At 36.1% G+C, this 19,090-nt stretch overlaps 1 protein-coding gene across 1 annotated transcript in view; it reads left to right on the forward strand.

Annotated features, from left to right (window-relative positions):
* Window positions 1–19,090, forward strand: part of CFAP47 (cilia and flagella associated protein 47) — a 362,418-nt gene that overhangs the window by 122,088 nt on the left and 221,240 nt on the right. The window contains exons 39-42 of the mRNA XM_062577000.1: window positions 4,070–4,220; window positions 5,108–5,196; window positions 7,253–7,339; window positions 18,886–18,962. Of these exons, the coding sequence (XP_062432984.1) occupies window positions 4,070–4,220; window positions 5,108–5,196; window positions 7,253–7,339; window positions 18,886–18,962 (404 nt within the window). The remainder of the gene's footprint in view (window positions 1–4,069; window positions 4,221–5,107; window positions 5,197–7,252; window positions 7,340–18,885; window positions 18,963–19,090) is intronic.

Below are 19,090 nucleotides of genomic sequence, written 5' to 3' on the forward strand. Positions count from 1 at the left end.
GTTTGTTTGGGGTTTTATTTTTTTTTTTTTTAGTGTGTTCAATTAGACTAGTGCTATGCAATTAAAAAAAGGCATAAAATGAAACAAGAGGAACATTAGATAAATTAATAAGGAGCAGTTAAAAAGTAACAACTCTTGCCTGTGAAGGACGTTTACAGGGCTACAGCAAAGTTGTAAAGCTTGTTTTGCCAAAGTTTCATGGTGAAAGATCAAGGGAAATACTAGAAGTTCAGAGAAGATTTACTTATCAGAGTTCAGGCACTTAGAGCTGAAAAGATGAATGACCAGCCTTGACAGGGAGGCCAAACAGTGGAAACTTGTCAGGTATCTATCTAACTGGAGAGTTGGAAGGCTCAGAAAATTTTAACTGTCGCTCAGTATCAGATCTTTACTGATTAGCTTTACTGATTTTGGATATGAGATTCTAACTCTCTGGGGTACTGCACTATGCCATATGACTTGCAGTTCACAACAGCGGTAGCATAAAGGTCTCTAAACTCCTTTCGGTGATGTAGACATCTATTAAATTATTCAGTCTGAGCAACTTAAAAGAAGTGATGAAGATGATTTGATTATTATTTAAAAATACCTTCCTGGAAAAAGAGAGTGGGTAGCAAAATGATTTGTTGTTTAATGGCAAAAACTATAGAACAAAAATTAAAAAAAAAAACTCCACCCAATAAATGGAAGCTGGAGTTGTACAAATTCAGATTGGAAGTATTGAAAGTTATTAGCTAGTTGTGGGAAAAAAAAAACTATTTGAATGACAGATTCTTCAAATATAAGGATTTTGCAAATCACAGCATCATTGAAAATGATTGAAGTGATCTCAGAAAATCCTCTGCTTCAGGTTTTGCATGTAATGGCCTACAATGTGTAACTTCTTTAGACTTATAATGGTTTCTTTTGGTCTTAAACTCTGCAACTCTGGTAATTTCAAACAACTTATTCGTCTCCTCTTACCTAGAAGTAGTTGTGCTTAACTAATAAGAGACAGAGCTTGACTGCCTACTTTTTGACAGATGGCGCAGACCAGAACTGCTTAAGAATCTTAGACCTCTACATTGTGTCAGTTGAAGTGAGTATGGATGGAAGTAGTTGTTAAAATAAGAGAATGAACAGGTTTATCAATTCCATGAGCCTAATTTTGACTCACTTTACACTGATAAAAGCAGAGGAGAATAGAGCAAATGTAACTCTAAGCAATTTTGTGTTTTCCCTGATACTGGCTTTGCGACAAAAGGCAACAGTTCACAGCTTAAAACAGGTTTCTGTGCTGTTGCATGATCCAGAGAGCAGAGATCAAGCAGTGTGTTCCACATGCTCCATTTCCCTGTCATTCCTGATTGTGTCAGAAGCAGAGTAGGCTCCTGAAGGCTGTCCAGTTTATGAGTGGATGTTTCAGGCAGCACACTTCTCTGAGTCTGCAGTCCCAGAACACCTTCTCCAGAACATTTTGAATGGCAGAGCAGTCTAGGAGCCTCAGAGTCTGGACAGCTTCACTGTTGAGGATTGTAATGTCTGGGAGCTCTGCAGCAGGGGCATAAAAGCTGTAAGAGACAGACTTTCAGAACTTACAGAATCAGCAGATCTAGAAACTGAGATCCTGAGACTTTTGGTGCTAAGGAAGAATTCTCTTGAGTATTATACTCCATTCTTCTTGGCGTGAAGCCTGGAGAGATCAAGCTGAGTTCAGATTTTTAAACATCCATTCATGGAGTTCCCAAAGCCAAGCACCAGCTTCTTCTTAGAAACTGGAAACTCTGTAATTTCAGGATCTTATGTGAGCCTCCCCATAGAGTTTCAGTGAACTCTGGATGTGCTGGTCTTTCCTCAAGTTTAGACAGTGCTCTAGCCAGTGTAGATTCACACATGTTTGAAGAAGATTTTTGTTCTTTTCTGTGTAGTTACTTTATTTCATTTTTAATTCATACATTTCACAACATTACTGCAATTTTGGTATGACAGATTTCCACAAAGGATTGGTTTAAATTTAACCTGACGTTGCGCTGCAAGTGCATTGCTATCCCCATCCCAATTGCAAAATAAGATGTCAGCTTAAATCACTTCAATTGTAATGATAAGTCAGTGTTACTAGACTTGCCCAAAGTGATGACTTTTACTTGTCCTGGGAAGCCAGAGTGACCCTTTGTTCTAGATAAAGCAGTGAACTTATATAGCTTGCACTTTAGAAGCTTGCATTTTGAAACTAAATTGTCCACCTAGTTTTGCCAGCCTTTTAGAAATCACTTCTACTGGCTTACACATAGCTCCCTGATAGAGCTAAAACATCCAAGAATATTAGGTTTTTGTTTCTTCTGCTTCAGAAGATGACATGCATGATCCAGGTTAACTGGTATTTTCAATATTTACAGCTTTTACGTCAATACGTTAAATCGGGTATCAAGAGACTGTGCTGCACTATGGTTGGAGTAAGTGTAGGTGGCATAGATGATTGTCATATATTCATTATCAATTTTGATATCTATTTAATTTAATTTATATTTATTTTAAGCAAACTTGGTTTCGTTTGGGTCATTGCAAGATTGCCAGTTTCATCAGATATAAAAATTGTAGATGACTTTAATATTGAATTAAATATTGTGAAGATTATTTGTATTTTACTGACTATTATACAAAAAGATCTAGAGAAAATAGTGGGTTTAAGTTAGTATTTAAAATATGAACAGCCATTATATGTGATTTTAATAGACAGCTAATATGTTGGCCATAAAAGAAGCGATTTGCAAATCAGTACCTTTTTGTAAAAACTTAACAGAAGTCCTTCTGTTGAATGGATCCAGAAGGCTGGAGAGAAATATTTTCAAACCCTCCTTTGCTTTCATTGCCAGTCACTGAGATGAAGTGGGGAAACGGCAGCATGAAAACTAGCTGTGCTGGGTCAGACCAGTATTTTGTCTCCTGTTGTAGTCAGAGGGGACATTGTCATCAAGCAGGTAGTTCCCCTGTGATCACATAAAATGTAGGAAACACTGCTTAATTTGGGGGACTGTTTGTGCTCTTTTCTGAAGAAAACAAACAAATAAAAAACCCTCAACTATCCTTCCCCAAGAAAAAAGCTAGTTGTCGTAATTAGATGCCTACAGAAGAATAAGGATAGGCTTGTACGACATTTCTACCTAACACTCCTTCATCATCCAACTATTTTTAGTTTAGGGAACTTGCAGAGCCAGACATGGTATTGCATGTTTCATAATCATCAACATTTTCTTTTCTATGTGATTATTCAGTCTTCCCTTGAGATAAGCAAATATGCAGCATTCACAACGTTCTTCTGGCAGCGTTCCACAGTTTAACACTGACTGATTGCATGTTGGATGACCCTCTCCTTTTTTTCTTGATCATGGCTGCTATCATATGATGCCTGCTACTTTTTGTAGACCTCTATCGTATTTCTCCTTGTCATCTATTCTCCCAGCTTCAGTCCCAGTCCTAGCCAACTTAGTTATTCCTCATATGGAAACCATGCTGTTATCTATAATCATCCTGCCAGTGATTATCTGCCTTTGCTTTAGAATTCTCAATTGGTAAAATACTGATAAATCAAACATAATTTCCCTCTATCAATCTATTTTAATTCTTTTCTGTCAGGCTGTACAGTTCCTATTTGCCCTTTTATGGAGAGGACTGACTTCTGTTTGGGAGAGGATTCCTTCTGACAGCTCTTTCTGTTCCAGAAAAATCACTAATAAATCAGTAGCTTATAAAAACAACCTTTTTCTGATGTTATATGAATAATTTCAAAATGTTCTTTGGGTAATATCAGCTTGAGTAAATTAAGAAATTTCAAGTTTTCACAGGAGGTTATTGATTTTACTATCTATTTCATACAGTTGGGAGAATTCCTGTAACTGTAAGTTACAGAACTGTAAGTTCTGTAACTAGATTGAATTATAACAAAGCAGTTCAAAAGAAAAAAGTGACTTTCTTTTCTAGCCCCTTTTACTCACCAAGACTCTAAAATGCTCTCCTGAAATGACAGTTCCAAGTCACAACTTTGTGTCCAATTATTTAATGAATTATTATTGTTATTATTATTATTTACTAGGAAACAAGCAAGTGTAAGTGTGGAATTCATTAGTCGTTTTCTGCACCCTGCTGAAGCAATGTTGCTACTGATTTCAAAGACTGTGGGTGGAATAGGTGGTGCCACACTGACATTCTCTCTGAAATCTAAAGTCCAGCGTATTGAGCCTGCTGTAAGTTTATGTTTGTATAATTAATACTGTCACAAAAATATTATTTAGCAGTATGATGTATCAAACAAGTGAACTGGGGTAAGAATATAAAGATGAGTTGCCATTAATGCTTTTGAGCTATTAATTTTAAAGTACTCAATTTTAGGCTATATATGTGCAAAGAAGCCCCTGAATATATTTTATATATTTGAAGCCTGAATAAATTTTAAAATTTTGCCGTGATTGCTCTAAAAATCAAAGTGGAGTCCTTTCAGCATATGAATGCTTTTGGAAATTTCATTGTTGATGTGGTGATATGCCTCTTCTAGTAGTATCAGTTGTCAGATGGACAGCAAACTTTTTTAGATGTTACTATGTTTACTTGTAATTTAGGCAATCCTTAGATTTAAGATATATCTCAGAAATAGAGCAAGGGCTGGCATACCATCCAACATTTGTTATCAAACATTTTCTGAGACGACCTGGATAGGTCCTCTCCTGAACTTAGATGGTGTTTGTGACTTTTTTTTCCTTTTTTTTTCATTTTAAAAATATGATTGTAGCAATAGACAATGGAGTTAGAAAGGAAAGTTGGGATGGGAGGAAAGATAAAGCACATGGGAAAACAAAACAGTGAGAAAAAGCTTGATTATTGTCCCTGCGCTGTTGTTCTGAAGAACATTTAAAAGGTGATGAAATAATGCATATTTAAAAAGAAATGGACTTTAACTCTTCTTTACTGGCAACAAAGCCTAACATTTTAATTATGTTTATTCTATAGTCTTTAGAGGCCAAACACGTAGTTCTATACTTTGTAGTATTTGCTTGTTTGTCAATGTATAAGCATCAATGTAGTTTACAAGTTTTGATGTATTTTACATATTGATTTAAGTTTTGTTCTCTTTTAGGATATATTAAAATGCAAATCCCCATGTTATGAGCTGAAGAAAGTTACTCTAAATGTAACTAATCCCTTCAGAACTGATGGCGTATTCAGGTAGACAATTCTGTAAAGGCAAAACTATAATGATCATGCTGTTTTATCAACACTTTTCCATAATTTTCTATTTCTATTTAAAGATGTAAAACCTTGAGGTAAATTATAGGGATCTACATTGCCAAAATTGTTGGAAGCACTATGAAGTGGAAGCTATCATAATGAATAAAGAAGATAAACAAACCTTAATTGAAATCCATCTCAATGTACGCAATAAAGCTTGAGCTTTAATTTAAAGGAGTTCATGAACCTTGCTTGTATTTTTGTGTTTGGCTGAGGTCCAGCAGAATTCCAAAGAGAAATAAACCATGTTAATTAATAGTTTGTTATTTTTTAGCCAATCTGCTTTATCCTGCTGTTTAAATTATTAAGCATGCAAAAGAAAAATTTTCTTTTGCCTTAGGTCTTCCGTCACTATCAGTTAATCTAATTTTTCATTTGTATTCACCATTGATGTAACACCTCCAGGGTTATACACGTTATTTTCCTAATACAAAATGAATAGAATCCTGCACCTCTTTACTATCTCGTTTTATTTGACCTGGCTCCGTATTTTGTCTTTATTCTTTAGAGCTAAACATTGATTCATGTCATTCGTTTATTTACGAGAACCTTTTACATAACACTTTTAGCTTCTTTTACTAGTACGTTTAATACACATGCTGCCTTGGCTGAGAATGATTTTTTTTTTTTGTCCACAGAATAGATTTGGTATAGATACCTGTAACGGGATTGTTTTTCACTGCTCCAGCAATGTGCTCTGGCATAAGCCTCCTATGTAGGAATCATATACATTTATTTAGTTTCTGTACTTTTTTTCAGTCTTTGAGGTGGTCAGTGAGTCTGTCTGTAATCAGTTCTATGATGCAGCTAACTCTTTCAGAAAGAATAGATAAGGCAATTAAATAGTTTAACTTCATAGACACCATTTAACAGCTACATGAAAATTTCCCAAAGTAAGTATTGAATTGGACCACACTTGAACCAGTAACCTACAAACAAAAGATTTTTTTGTGGCTTATTTCCAAAATTCTGAACCATCTACTTTTCCACGAGGGGGTGTATTGCTTAGTTGCAAATAACACACAGAAGTACATCTGTGATACCAAAGCAGTACCTCTTTTACGTAAAAGAGTGCTGAAAATCTTAAACGTATAATATAGCATTCTATTAAAAAAAGGACAGATTAAAAAGATGAGCCTCTTTTACTTTGTGTCAAATGTGTAGCAAATGTCGGGTATTTCCGAGAGCTGTAAATATTGCATCCTAAACTAGTCCTTTCCCGGCATTTTGCTGTTTGTTAGGTGATATTTGTTCTATCAACTAAGTAATGTTTTCTGTTTTTACATTTCATAGGCTATAATATTCATGTTTAGATATGTATTTTTGAAGATTACTGAATACTTCTACCTCATTAAGTAAAATAAGTTAAATACTTCCAAAATCTTCAACTGCATTTCTCTGTGAAGTACTGCAACTATTTCTTATCCAGAAGTACAAAAATATTTCTATGTCATAAGGTATTATAATAACTGATGGTCAGTTATGTTTTTTTTTCATAGTATATTAAATTACATTTTAGAAAATTGTTTCCAATTTAAAAATATGTTTGATTTGACTTAGTCTTGAAATGTGCATTGTTTTGCTGTTTCTAAAATGTTCTTTTCTTTAATTTTTGAAAAAAAATATTTCAGGTTGATCTGCATGTCATGACATGGCTGTAGACTTCCCCTATGAGTACAATCCAATCTATGATATTAATGAGCTTCAGGATAATAAATGATCTTTGAATAAATGTCTCAGGATTTTCCATGCTTACATAAGCTTTAAAAATTCCATGGCTTAAATAGTGCAAAATGTTTTGAATTTTTCTTAAAAAAAGACTATATATTTAAGGAGAAAAATGTCATTTTTAAATTTTACTGTATTTTTAAAGCATCCTCTATAGAAAATAATAAACTTCTTTAACAAGCCATAATTTGAAAGCTACAATAAACTAGTTTTTATCTTCATTCTGCAAATTAAAAATATTTCATATTTTTATGACATATTCCAGAGTGATTCTTCTGGAATCCACAAGTTATTTAAGTCAGCCAGAGCAAGTGTGTCAAGCCAGGGAAGTAATGCAAGAGAAAACATTCAGGTAAGTTTTAAATGTCAATTGCTAATTATATAATATTGAATTACAGAATTTTATTAGTGTTACATTTTTGTGTATAGCTTGCACATGCCAGTTATAAAGAATTATAGGTTAGGACATAAAAGTATGGTAGAATTATGTAATATTATTAAACATTTTATAGATGATTTTATTATAAGCAATAGAGAAAAGATAAATATTTTAATTTAAATCTGAAATGAATAAAAATGTTCTGAGCATGGGTGATGGGGGAATGAGTACAATTTGCCACAAAGAAGAAGTAATAGAGAAGGCAGGATTTAAAGCTGAAATATTGATGGTGGAGTAGAGGCAACCATGGTGACTTAAGTGACTGACGGAAGTGCTGATAAGAAATGGCAGTAAGATGGACTACCTCCAGTTTATTAGGACCTTAAAAGTAGAAGGAATAGCTCTAATTCTCAAAATGAAGAAGGTTGAGATTTTAGAAGGAGCAAGAGTAAGAGATAGGCAGTGTACAGAATTCTGGAATTGTGCTGGAGAATTGTACAAGAGTCTAAAATGTTATAGGTTCAGTAGGCATTGGAAATGGATTTGCAAAAGAGAATAAGAGGAGATTAATGCAGAAATATAGATATAAGTTAATATATTTTTTGCCTGAGTGTTATTGCTTAGCTGACCATGGACAGATGTTCTGACATAGAGTATGTGGAAGGGGAAGGAGAGTTCAAAGTCAGCGTGATGAAGGTAATGAAATGGCAAAGGATAAACAGCAGAGAGTAACTGGAAGGAAAGTCAAGGAAAAATATAAGAGAAAGAAAGATACATGCTTAAGAAGACTCATAACCCAAGAGAAAGTATTTCTATTTTCACTGGCTTTAATTGTTGGGCAATGTAATAAATATCAAGAAATTTGGATGAGGCAGAAATCTTTGTGGCCATTGAAGTGGAGAGATGTATATCAGAAACACTGACAGTCAAGGTTAAAGGCAAAAGAGTCAGTTGAAAACCTGTTTGAGAACTAAAATTTGTGGCATTCCCTGTGCAAGTGACCTAGCACAGAGGAAGAAAAAATACCTAATGCATTTTTTGGAACTTGTCAGATATTAAGAATTGCACCATTGTTTTAATAATTGTCAGAATTTAATAATTCTATTTTTCAATCATAGAGTAAAATATTCAGTGTTCATTCTATCTTTTTAACAATAGATGCTACATTCATATGTTAGACAATTCAGCTAAAGAGAACAGTGTGTAGTTATTCATAATCCTCAATTAAATAGCATAGTAACTTAAAAAAAAGTAAAAAGCAATTCACAGAAAAGATAATCAAAGCTTAACAAATCATTTTTCTCAAAAAGGAGATGCAAGATCTCGCTTTGAAAATACACCATCAACAGCTTTCTTGCAATGAATGTTTGAAATACCCCAGCCCCAAAGCACTATCAAGAAAGAATATTGTAGCCTCCAAAACACTGTTACATAGATTTTTTTTTTTAAGGTAAATGCTTTCAATATCATCCTGTCTCCTGTTTGTGTTCTGTGAGCTGCACTATGTCCTAGATGTTCTGTGTGCTTCACTGACAAGGTACACTTACCAGGTCTACTGCAATAGTTAAACCTTTATTAATTATCTTGAGTTTTGAAATGAATAGCAAATTCAGTACAATGATTTTAGTACAAAAATTACAGATAACTGTAGCAAGGACTGTATTCAAGAGGAAACAGCCATATCCATTTCATGTAATGCACATTAGAAAAAAATTAGCTTGATCGTAATTACAGCTTATTCTGGTAAGATGTGCAAACTGTCAGCCCACTAAACAAATGGTGGACTGGTTTGATTGGACATTACCTCTCTTCATATTTTTTACCAAAAAAACATTTGATCTTTTCTGAATGTTATTCAAAATGTGATGTAATAAAGAAACAATTCAGCTATGTTCTGTACTATCTCTTCTATTGGGGAGATGACATTTAGAATTCAAGTACCATTAACATATGGCCCCATTTTTGATTTAAGCAAGAGAAGAAAGTGAGTGAGAAAACAGTATAACCCTTACTCAAAATTCTCTCAGGACCAGAACAGTGATTTTCTAAAAGTACTATCCAAGATCTTTTACAGAAAAAGAAAAAGAATAGAGTCACTCTGGTAATTCCATTGATGTCTACAGATTTTACAAGTAAATTATACCTAGTAGTTTGAGAAGCTATTGAAATAGTCAGAACAGGATTTTTTATTGTTATGCATGTTTCAGCTTAATTTATCCCTAGGAAATAAATCAGTCTAAAAAGATTGATTGAAGAATGATTCTTTCTTGAATGGAACATAACAAACTTCTGAAGTTTGTGTTAAAAGAATTAACATGTCTGCGGTATATTACTGATCAATAATAAGATTGTATCTGCAATCATTTTCTCTCTTTTGATAAATGCAGAAAATGCCATATGCAGATCAGAGACCCTTTGGTCTAAGTGCTCTTTAAATGTAAAACATAATCTAAAATCAAAATGCTTATTCTAAATAGAGGCGTGATTGATTGTGCCTACATGATTGTATTGTGATAGACCCATCTGCATGCTTTGGTCCTAACCTTTTGATCATCCGTGCAGTTATGTTCCCAGTGAGTCTCACAGTCTCATACTTCCTACTGTGTCCTTATACTGTGCTCCCAGATGTGTCAGCTGCACCGTTTTCAACCTCACAGTAACAAGGTTTGGCTGGCAAGCAGCTCTCTTACCTGCCACTGTTCTTTTCTGGCAGCTTTGCAGGCACCCAGAATTATTTCATCCACAGCAAAGAGGAGACTGACCCTTTAGTCAGTGTGCGACAGGCTCATTGTGTAGTGACTGGGGAGATACCATAGTACAAAGCTAGAGCCTAGACCAGCTGTAGCTTTACCGGGACACAGTGCTGTTTAAGCTGAAAAAAACTACAGTAGCCCATGTCTGATGCAGTGTCAGTAGTTGGCAAGACTTCTTTGTCCATTGGAAGCTAAAATACATGTTTGGTTAGAAGGCTGTCATTCAGTGATACCAGGAGCATAGACCTGTCTGTGTTGGTTGCTTCCAGGAAGCAGAGGAGGACCCTAAGTAAGGTCCTTCCTCACAGATCTATCCTATAGTTCTGCCATGACCACAGTCTTCCTGAAGAGCTCAGGAGGGATGCTGTAGGCTATTCCAAAGCTCCAGGACCATTTTGGCTGAGTTTGGATAGCAACTGCAGCAAGTAAGACTGACAGTTTTGCCAGCAGGATACCATACATCAGAGCCTAGCTACCAGCCAGCTGTAAAAAGTACTGTCTTCTTGTGAATTAGTGTACATGATCCTCCAAAGGAATATGCGCAGTCCCAGGCATTTGCAGTCAAGTCATACATGTAATTCTTGTCCAATTCCAACTAGCAGGACAAGCCTTCTAGTAGGGAAGGGAACATGTAAGTTGCATATTACTAGAAGCAGGGATGGATAATCAGAAACCATGGTCTAGGTCATCTGCTCTGGGAAGAGGAGAAAGCTCCTGTGAGGAGCGCCTCTGAGAACTTAAAGTCCTTTTCTCCTAGTAGAGAATGTCTTTTTTTTTTGTTTTGTTTTGTTTTGTTTTTTTTTTGTTTGTTCCCTTTGCTCACAGTACTTCTTTGAGTTAATTTTTGAATGGAGCATTTTTTTTTATACATCTGGTACAATTTTTCTTTCATACATACTATAATAAGTTTGCCTTGATTTATTTTATTTTATTAAGATGAGCACTCTTCTATGCTTTTCCAAGCCCTTGACACTTCAGTTGTTCTCTGTGGCCCACATCTATGTGCCCACATAGTCTGCTCCCAATAGAAGGACAACTAAGTGGCAAAGGACATGCTGCATGGCCCAGGAATTCGGAAATAAAGCTTTTAAATAGTTTTCAAGCATGCAAGTAGTTTGACTGATGTCCATAAACCAGTATAAAGACCATGACTAAGCAATGTAGTGAATCCATTAAGATGTGGATGAATCCTTAGAACCCTTGGCAAGGGATGCTAAGAATAATAGGAAGGGCTTCTTCAAATACATCAGCAGCAAGAGGAGGACTCAGGAAAATGTGGGCCCGCTACTGAATGGGGCGGGGACCCTGGTGACAAGGGATACAGAGAAGGCAGAATTACTGAATGCTTTCTTTGCTTCAGTCTTCACTGCTAAGGGCAGCCCCCAGGAATCCCAGAGCCTGGACGTGAGGGAGAAAGTCTGGAGAAGGGAAGACTTTCCTTTGATTGAGGAGGAAAGGATTAGAGACCTTCTGGGCAAGCTTGACATCCACAAATCCATGGGCGTGGATGGGATGCACCCACAGGTACTGAGGGAGCTGGCGGATGTTGTTGCCAGGCTGCTCTCCATCATATTTGAAAAGTCCTGGAGAACTGGGGAGGTGCCTGAGGACTTGAAGAAAGCCAGTGTCACTCCAGTCTTCAAGAAGGGGAAGAAGGAGGACCCAGGCAACTATAGGCTGGTCAGCCTCACCTCCATCCCTAGAAAGGTGATGGAGCAGCTCCTTCTGGATGTCATCTCCAGGCATATGGAGGAGAAGAAGGTGATCAGGAGTAGTCAGCATGGATTCACCAAGGGGAAATCCTGCTTAACCAATCTGATAGCCTTTTACATCAGACTGACTGGCTGGGTAGATGAAGGCAGAGCAGGGGATATTGTGTACCTTGACTTCAGCAAGGCTTTTGACACTGTCTCCCATAACATCCTCCTAGAGAAGCTCAGGAAGTGTGGGTTAGATGAGCAGACAGTGAGGTGGATTGAGAACTGGCTGAAAGGCAGAGCTCAGAGGGTCGTCATCAGTGGTGTGGAGTCTAGCTGGAGTCCTGTGTCTAGTGGTGTCCCCCAGGGCTCAGTACTGGGTCCCATCCTGTTCAACTTCTTCATCGGTGACCTGGATTTAGGGGACAGAGTGCCTCCTCAGAAAGTTTGCTGGTGATACCAAGCTGAGAGGAGTGGCTGACACATCTGAGGGCTGTGCTGCCATTCAGACAGATCTAGACAAGCTGGAGAGCTGGGCAGAGAGGAACCTCAAGAGGTTCAACAAGGGCAAGGGCAGAGTCCTGCACCTAGGAAGAAATAACGCTAGGCACCAGTACAAGCTGGGGGCTGACCTTGTGGAAAGCAGCTCTGCAGAGAAGGACCTGGGAGTGCTGGTGGATGACAAGTTGACCATGAGCCAGCAATGTGCCCTTGTGGCCAGGAAAGCCAATGGTCTCCTGGAGTGCATTAGGAAGAGTGTTGCCAGCAGGTGGAGGGAGGTGATCCTGCCCCTTTACTCAGCCCTGGTGAGGCCTCATCTCGAGTACTGTGTCCAATTCTGGGCTCCCCAGGACAAGAGAGACATGGAGCTCCTGGAGAGAGTCCAGCTTAGGGCTACGAGGATGATCAGAGGGCTGCAGCACCTGCCTAGGAGGAACGGCTGCGAGGTCTGGGCCTCTTGAGCCTGCGGAAGAGAAGACTGAGGGGGGATCTGATCAGTGTCTATGAGTACCTGAAGAGAGGATGTCAAGGGGACAGGGACAAACTCTTTTCAGTTGTCGCAATTGACAGAACAAGAGGCAATGGGCAGAAATTGAAGCACAGGAAGTTCCGCCTGAACGTGAAGGGAAATTTCTTCCCTGTGAGAGTGACAGAGCACTGGTACAGGTTGCCCAGAGAGGCTATGGAGTCTCCTTCTCTGGAGATCTTCAAGGCCCGCCTGGATTCAACCCTGTCTAATATTCTGTAGGTGACCCCTGCTGAGCAGGGAGGCTGGACTAGATGATCTCTGGAGGTCCCTTCCAACCTTACTGATTCTATGATTCTATGACTGCAGAAGTGACTTGGAGAAAGGCCATTAATGTAAAATTAATGTTAAACTCCGGAACAAAGAAGGAAAAGGTAATTAATGAATTTGAAGTCTAGCTTTGCAGCATATAGCTTTTTAATGATAGTTTATTTAATTTTTTATCAGAAATATCACCACGCATTCCAAATATTTTATATTTCCTGAGTTTTGTTCTTTTACTTTCTGTTCCAGGCAGTTTCTGGTATCAAGGAAAGAGTTATGCTAAGCAGAGTGCTTGTATTTACTTGTCTCATAGAATAAACAAAAGTGAAGATCTAAAAGTGTGTATTGTGTCCATATGTAATACAGATTATGAAATGCAACATTAATATCTTTTTCTGCTGTCTTCAGCAAATATATTTTAGAAACACACTGCTACAAGTCTTCACAATTCTGATTAATATTTGATAAATTAGAAATTTATCTCTATTAGTGTAAGTCATAATACCTCTTTTGGGTAGCTTCTGTTTTACTTTATGTTCTAGTCTTCATTCTGAGATCACAAGCAATATCCCACAGCGTGTGGAAATTGGCTGATACATATGAGTTTTCTCTTCAAAAATTTCCGTATTTCTCAGTACAGTAGTAAACAGTTCCTTATATCCCTTCTCTCTCTAATAAAACATTTGCTTGCTTCTATCTTCCAAGTTTATTGAATGAAGTAGCTAGTAGTAGAATTAGATTTCCCACTGGTACCTGATACCTTGTAGTTTTATGTTCACCTCAGTGGTACATAGAATCTGGAACTGGAAGGGACTAAAAAAGATCATCTGGTAGATTCTGATCCAAATACAGAAAACAAATTAATTTTCCTGGTGTGAGAATATGTTTGGAAACATATTCTAGAGTTATTGGCCTCTTTGAACCCTGGACCAAAGAGTACCCTGGACTGGTGCACCATTGCGCATGTGTGGCTATGACTACATGATCAGATGATTTTGCTTTTGATCTTGACTTGGTTTGTGGCATAGTTGCTAACATGGTGAGCCAGACACTTTGTGGTACTGAGTAGGAAGCAGTAACTAACAACTCAGAGTTGAGGCTACTAAACTGTTTCTCACCAATACTCAAGTATATTAGTAATTTCAAAACTATATCTGAATAGATTAGACCAAACCATTGCTAAAATGACTTGAAAGTACTCATACCTGCCATTTACTCTTTCCCAGCTGGGACTCAGTACCTAGCAATTCAGAGGCATCCTTCTTAAAGAACCTTACTCTGACAGAATGTTTAGTCCATTTAATGCACAGTAAAATAAGTTAGTTTTAAAGTTAACCTTGCTTTGAAAGGGACAAGTTGTGTTTGCAAAAAAAAAAAAAAAAAAAAAAAAAAAAAGACAATCTGACCAAGAAGTTACTTGGTCAGCACTCCCTTCATTAAACTGAATCACTTCTAATACTTGACTTAGACACCTGCTTAGTCTCCATTAGAGCATTGATCCTTTGCCATTGTGTCCACACAACACGTAAATAAGCTTGACACTGCAGCTCATATTAGCTTCCTTACCAGTGATGCTTTCCATGCAGTAGACTTCAGTGTTAACATGGAACAGAGTATTTGGTGTGTAAGGCATGATAGGACACTGCTTTGGGTTTAATACCCAAATAACAAACTGTCTGCATAGACAGAATTTATGGCAGCGTTAAGCTGTTCTGCCAGAGAAGACTAACCCACTTTTTCTTTAATTTCTCTGTTTTTAAAAGGGTATGTATTGAGCCAGTCTGAGAGCATAATCATGCTTCTTATCTCTCCTGTTCTTAATCATAGTGCTTTTATTTTTTGTTATTATGTGAGTTACCATTCCTTTTTATTTTAGAACAGCAGTGAGGCACAATGTACATGTTTTCCACAACACTGTTTTCTTTCTCTTTCCTCTTACTCATCTGCAGGTGCATTTTTCATTCAGGTGAGAATAAACTTGCAGAGAGAGATCTTTAATACCATATCAAACCAGTGCAATGGGTTTCTGTGTAGTTTGTCTCTGAAAATAGGATTTACTTGATCCACATGTGTTGTATGCTGTATGGTCTCAATGTGTAATATATTTCCTTGTGATATTCTTATTAGGTTATTTCTTCCTATAGTATTTGAACAGTTAGTTATCTTTACAGTGGTTCTTCTGCAGTAATCTCAATTTGTGCAATCATGGGTGGGCATTCTGAATCAAAGATAAAACATTGAAAGAGATGCCTCACATGTAAAATTTATATTTTGTATTTTTATGTGAGATAAATACTTATTTGCAGGTATAGAATAAATAATACATTATATTCATGTACTTCAGAGATCATTTTCCTTTCTGAAAAATAGCCTTTAAGTATAGCTATTAAAATGAGTCTCCAGGGCAACATCTCTTGAGAATTTTACAAGTCCATTTAAGGTGGTGATTCTTTCTTAGCCCAGCAAGATTAACAATTTATTTTAACAGAGACCCAATAGCTATCAAGTGCAGTATGTAATCATTGTTTCCTATAAATTGGATCATCAAATTTTATGGCTTGGGGAGAATGACTTTTATGTGTGAGTAATATTAAACCTGAGTCTGGAGCTGAAAATCTACTTGTAGTAATTCTTTGAGATACACTACAATATAGTTTTGCTGCATCTGTAAGATCTCACCCGTGTTTGTTGTAAATTAAACAATACTGTCCTCCTTTAAATGTAACTGCATACTCCTATTAAGAGTGGTACAAATTATTTGTGAGCAAGGATAAAAGAAATATAAAGTAATATCAAGGAAATAAGATGGTTAAGAAGTACAATTTTCTTTTTGGGGGATAGGAATAAACAAACAAATTCTTATAATTTGTTTTTTCAAGTATATCTGTTCTTTTCAAATATACCTGGAAAGCAATATTGCTGTGAAAAGAATAAGGTGTTTAGATGGAGACTTTACACTCCCATTTGCTCACTGTGTAGTATAAATTACCCAATTCAGAGAGCTGAGAGAAAAATTAACCTTTGTATAGAAAGTCTTGCAAAATTTGTGTCCCACTTTGTACTTATTCTCTAAATAGAAAGGTTGTAAACCATGTGCCCATAATTAAATTTCAGTAAATTCTTGTAAAATAATTTTCATGAAATAAAACATCTAAACAATGTTAGAAAAAATAAATTTTAGGTGATTAATTTGCACTTCAATATATAAAAAAATGGTAAATTTGGGATGCCAAATCCAATTTGTTTGGAAATCAACACTCTAAGCAAGAGAAATTTGTTATACCATGTAGGGATAGTGGCAGCATCAGCTCTGTATCTTTTGCCATGACACATGCAAATATTCAGCTGTCTATGCTGCATTTTTATTTCCCCTAAATATTTGTGCCCTTTTTCCTCTAAGAAAAAAAATGGCAACTATATATAGTCCTAATAGAGAGTCATCATACATATATATGTATGTTTATATGTGTATATATATGTATATATATATGTTTGTTCACAACATATATATATGTATTCCCTGGCATAAATGACTGTGGAATTTCAACATGAATTTTTCTTATTTGATAATTTAGATTTGGACCCTACATGAACTGGAATGAAATTTGATCACTAACATTTCTTATGATTGATGTAAAATCTGTATTTTGGCAAGATTTATGGCTTTCATTTGCTAAAAGCAGGGACATCCTAGCTTAAATAACAGACGAGTAGACTTCCTGCTAAATTGCTTATTATTATTATCCAGGATTCCCATTTCTACCGAGACTTGGTTACATTATGTAACTTTTTGTAAAATTACCTTGTTTTATAATAAGGTATATTGTGATGTGTTTTTTATTCCTCTAATGTGGCTACCTGACTTAAAAGTCTGAATAGATATCTATCTGAATGTCATGTTATTTTTAAGTTTGAATTTACAAAAGAAAATGAGATTTGTGTAAAATCTATAAAGAAAACATATGCAGACAGCTGTCTTTGAATTAATTGTTTAGTTATCATAAATTATAGATGAAAACTTTTTATTTCTCCCTTGTGAGCTGTGAAGTTTCATCAATGACAAATGGTAAGTGTGCCAAGTCAATCCACTGTATGTTCCAGGTGTATATCACCATTTGTAATCCAGGTACATAGTAAGAATATCTAAGTAAGTACCTTCGAGAGTTTACCAAAGTGCAGGTGTTTTGAAGCAAAGTTGTGTGTCTCAAAGAATAGAAGGATTCATTTGAAATGCTTAAGTTAGAAGGTTGCATTTGCTGATAAACTTCTCTAACTTATTCAGGGAAATCTTTTAAAGTGTATTAGCATGAAAATCAAAATTGAACCCTTTTACACTCCAAACAGAAATTATGAGCTATCTTCTAAAGCTGATTGTGTGTCAGACTAAACTGGAGCTATTCAGGTGGTTGACTTGCAGATTGAAAAAATGTCAGTATTCGTAGCTATTATATTCTATGCCGTAACTGAAGCTGGATTTCCTGCAGTTCTTCATGCCTAAGCAAGGGGGAGAGGGGGGAGAAAAAAAGAAAAGAAAGATTTGTTAGCTTTATTTGAAGTTTGTTCAACTGGGCAGAGTTCTATTCCAGATAGTAGTAGCAGAACCAGAATTTAAACACAAGATAAGAGTTTAAACCACAAATTCTAACCATAATTTTCATAAGTAAGTAGTTGAGCCAAAGTCTGAACCAGACTTTTCTGAGCCATAGGTTGGAACCATCATTTGCTAAGTAGTTCTCATTTTTTCCATGTATGTCCTACTGATATATTTTCTAATTAAATGAATAGATGTGAAATGTTTGTCTATGTAACAAAAAGAAGTATTATGTAACATACTGCTACATGACCTAGAATTGTAATTAATGTAAAAAATCTAACTTTTAATGTTGTAGTGTTATTGTTCCTAAATGTTATCTTTGTGTTAAGGCACTGTGACCCATATACAGCTGGATAAAATAAATTCAGTTAGCTGTCATCGTTGTGCCTGGATGAAGTAACTGAGTTATAATGAACAAAGCAGAATACCTCTTCTTTAAAAAAAAGGATGATATTGGGCTAGGAAGAAGGTCAGTAGGGAAAAATTTAGGGCTTAAAAAGAAGCCTAGGCAGGAGCCAATCTAATGTCTGAACTGTGTTCTGATAAGGAGACAAGGACTGTTACTTTTGCAAATCAGTTTCTGCGAGAAAAAGCCTAAAAATATGTCCCCAAGGGCCGTACATGGGAGTCCTAAAGTGAGAACAATGTGTCAAACTTGAATATGGTTTGGAGATTTTTTAGATGAATTTCTAGAATAGCTTTTATGGAAAAAAAATAGAAATTGATTGGAAATCAGCTGAGGAATGCAAGGCTTGTCACCTCAGGATACACCACGACAATTTTTCTTTGCGTATTTCTTAGGATATTGAAATGATAAAGAGAAGAATTAGGATTAAGTTCACTGAAGAAATTGCTATTGGATGGGGGCTGAGTTAAAACTGACTTTCCACTCAGTATCATAGAAAGTTTTTAAAACTGGAGTTGTATTTTTTAATGTGAAATTTTGTTTATATGGCTACTACAGAGAGTACATGGATTAATTGAAGGTAGGATGTGATGGCTATGCTATAAATATGACTAACTTAAGTGAAAGAGAAAGCTTTCAATATCCTTGATGGGTAGATGGTTTGATTTTTTTTTTCTTGAAAACATTTGCTTTTCCAATATTTATTCATAAAAAAGGAAAATAAGCTATTTAATAAAAATAGAAATGTCCAGCTTTCATTTCTGTTTTTCCCTTTTAGTTCTGAAAATAACATACTAAACTACAAAGATAGTGCAGTACCTGAAGATCCAAATGAAGAAAACAGCAATAATGCCTGTAAGTACCTCTGTAAAATCTCTCTTTTCCCACAGAACCAGCTAAAGTATGTGCATAAGCAGAATTTTGACTGCACTGTAGTCCTAATGACTTTACTATAGTGAACAGTCACAGTAAGAAGGAGATAG

The sequence above is a fragment of the Rhea pennata genome, chromosome 1, assembly GCF_028389875.1.
Source record: "Rhea pennata isolate bPtePen1 chromosome 1, bPtePen1.pri, whole genome shotgun sequence".
Classification (NCBI taxonomy): Eukaryota; Metazoa; Chordata; class Aves; order Rheiformes; family Rheidae; genus Rhea; species Rhea pennata.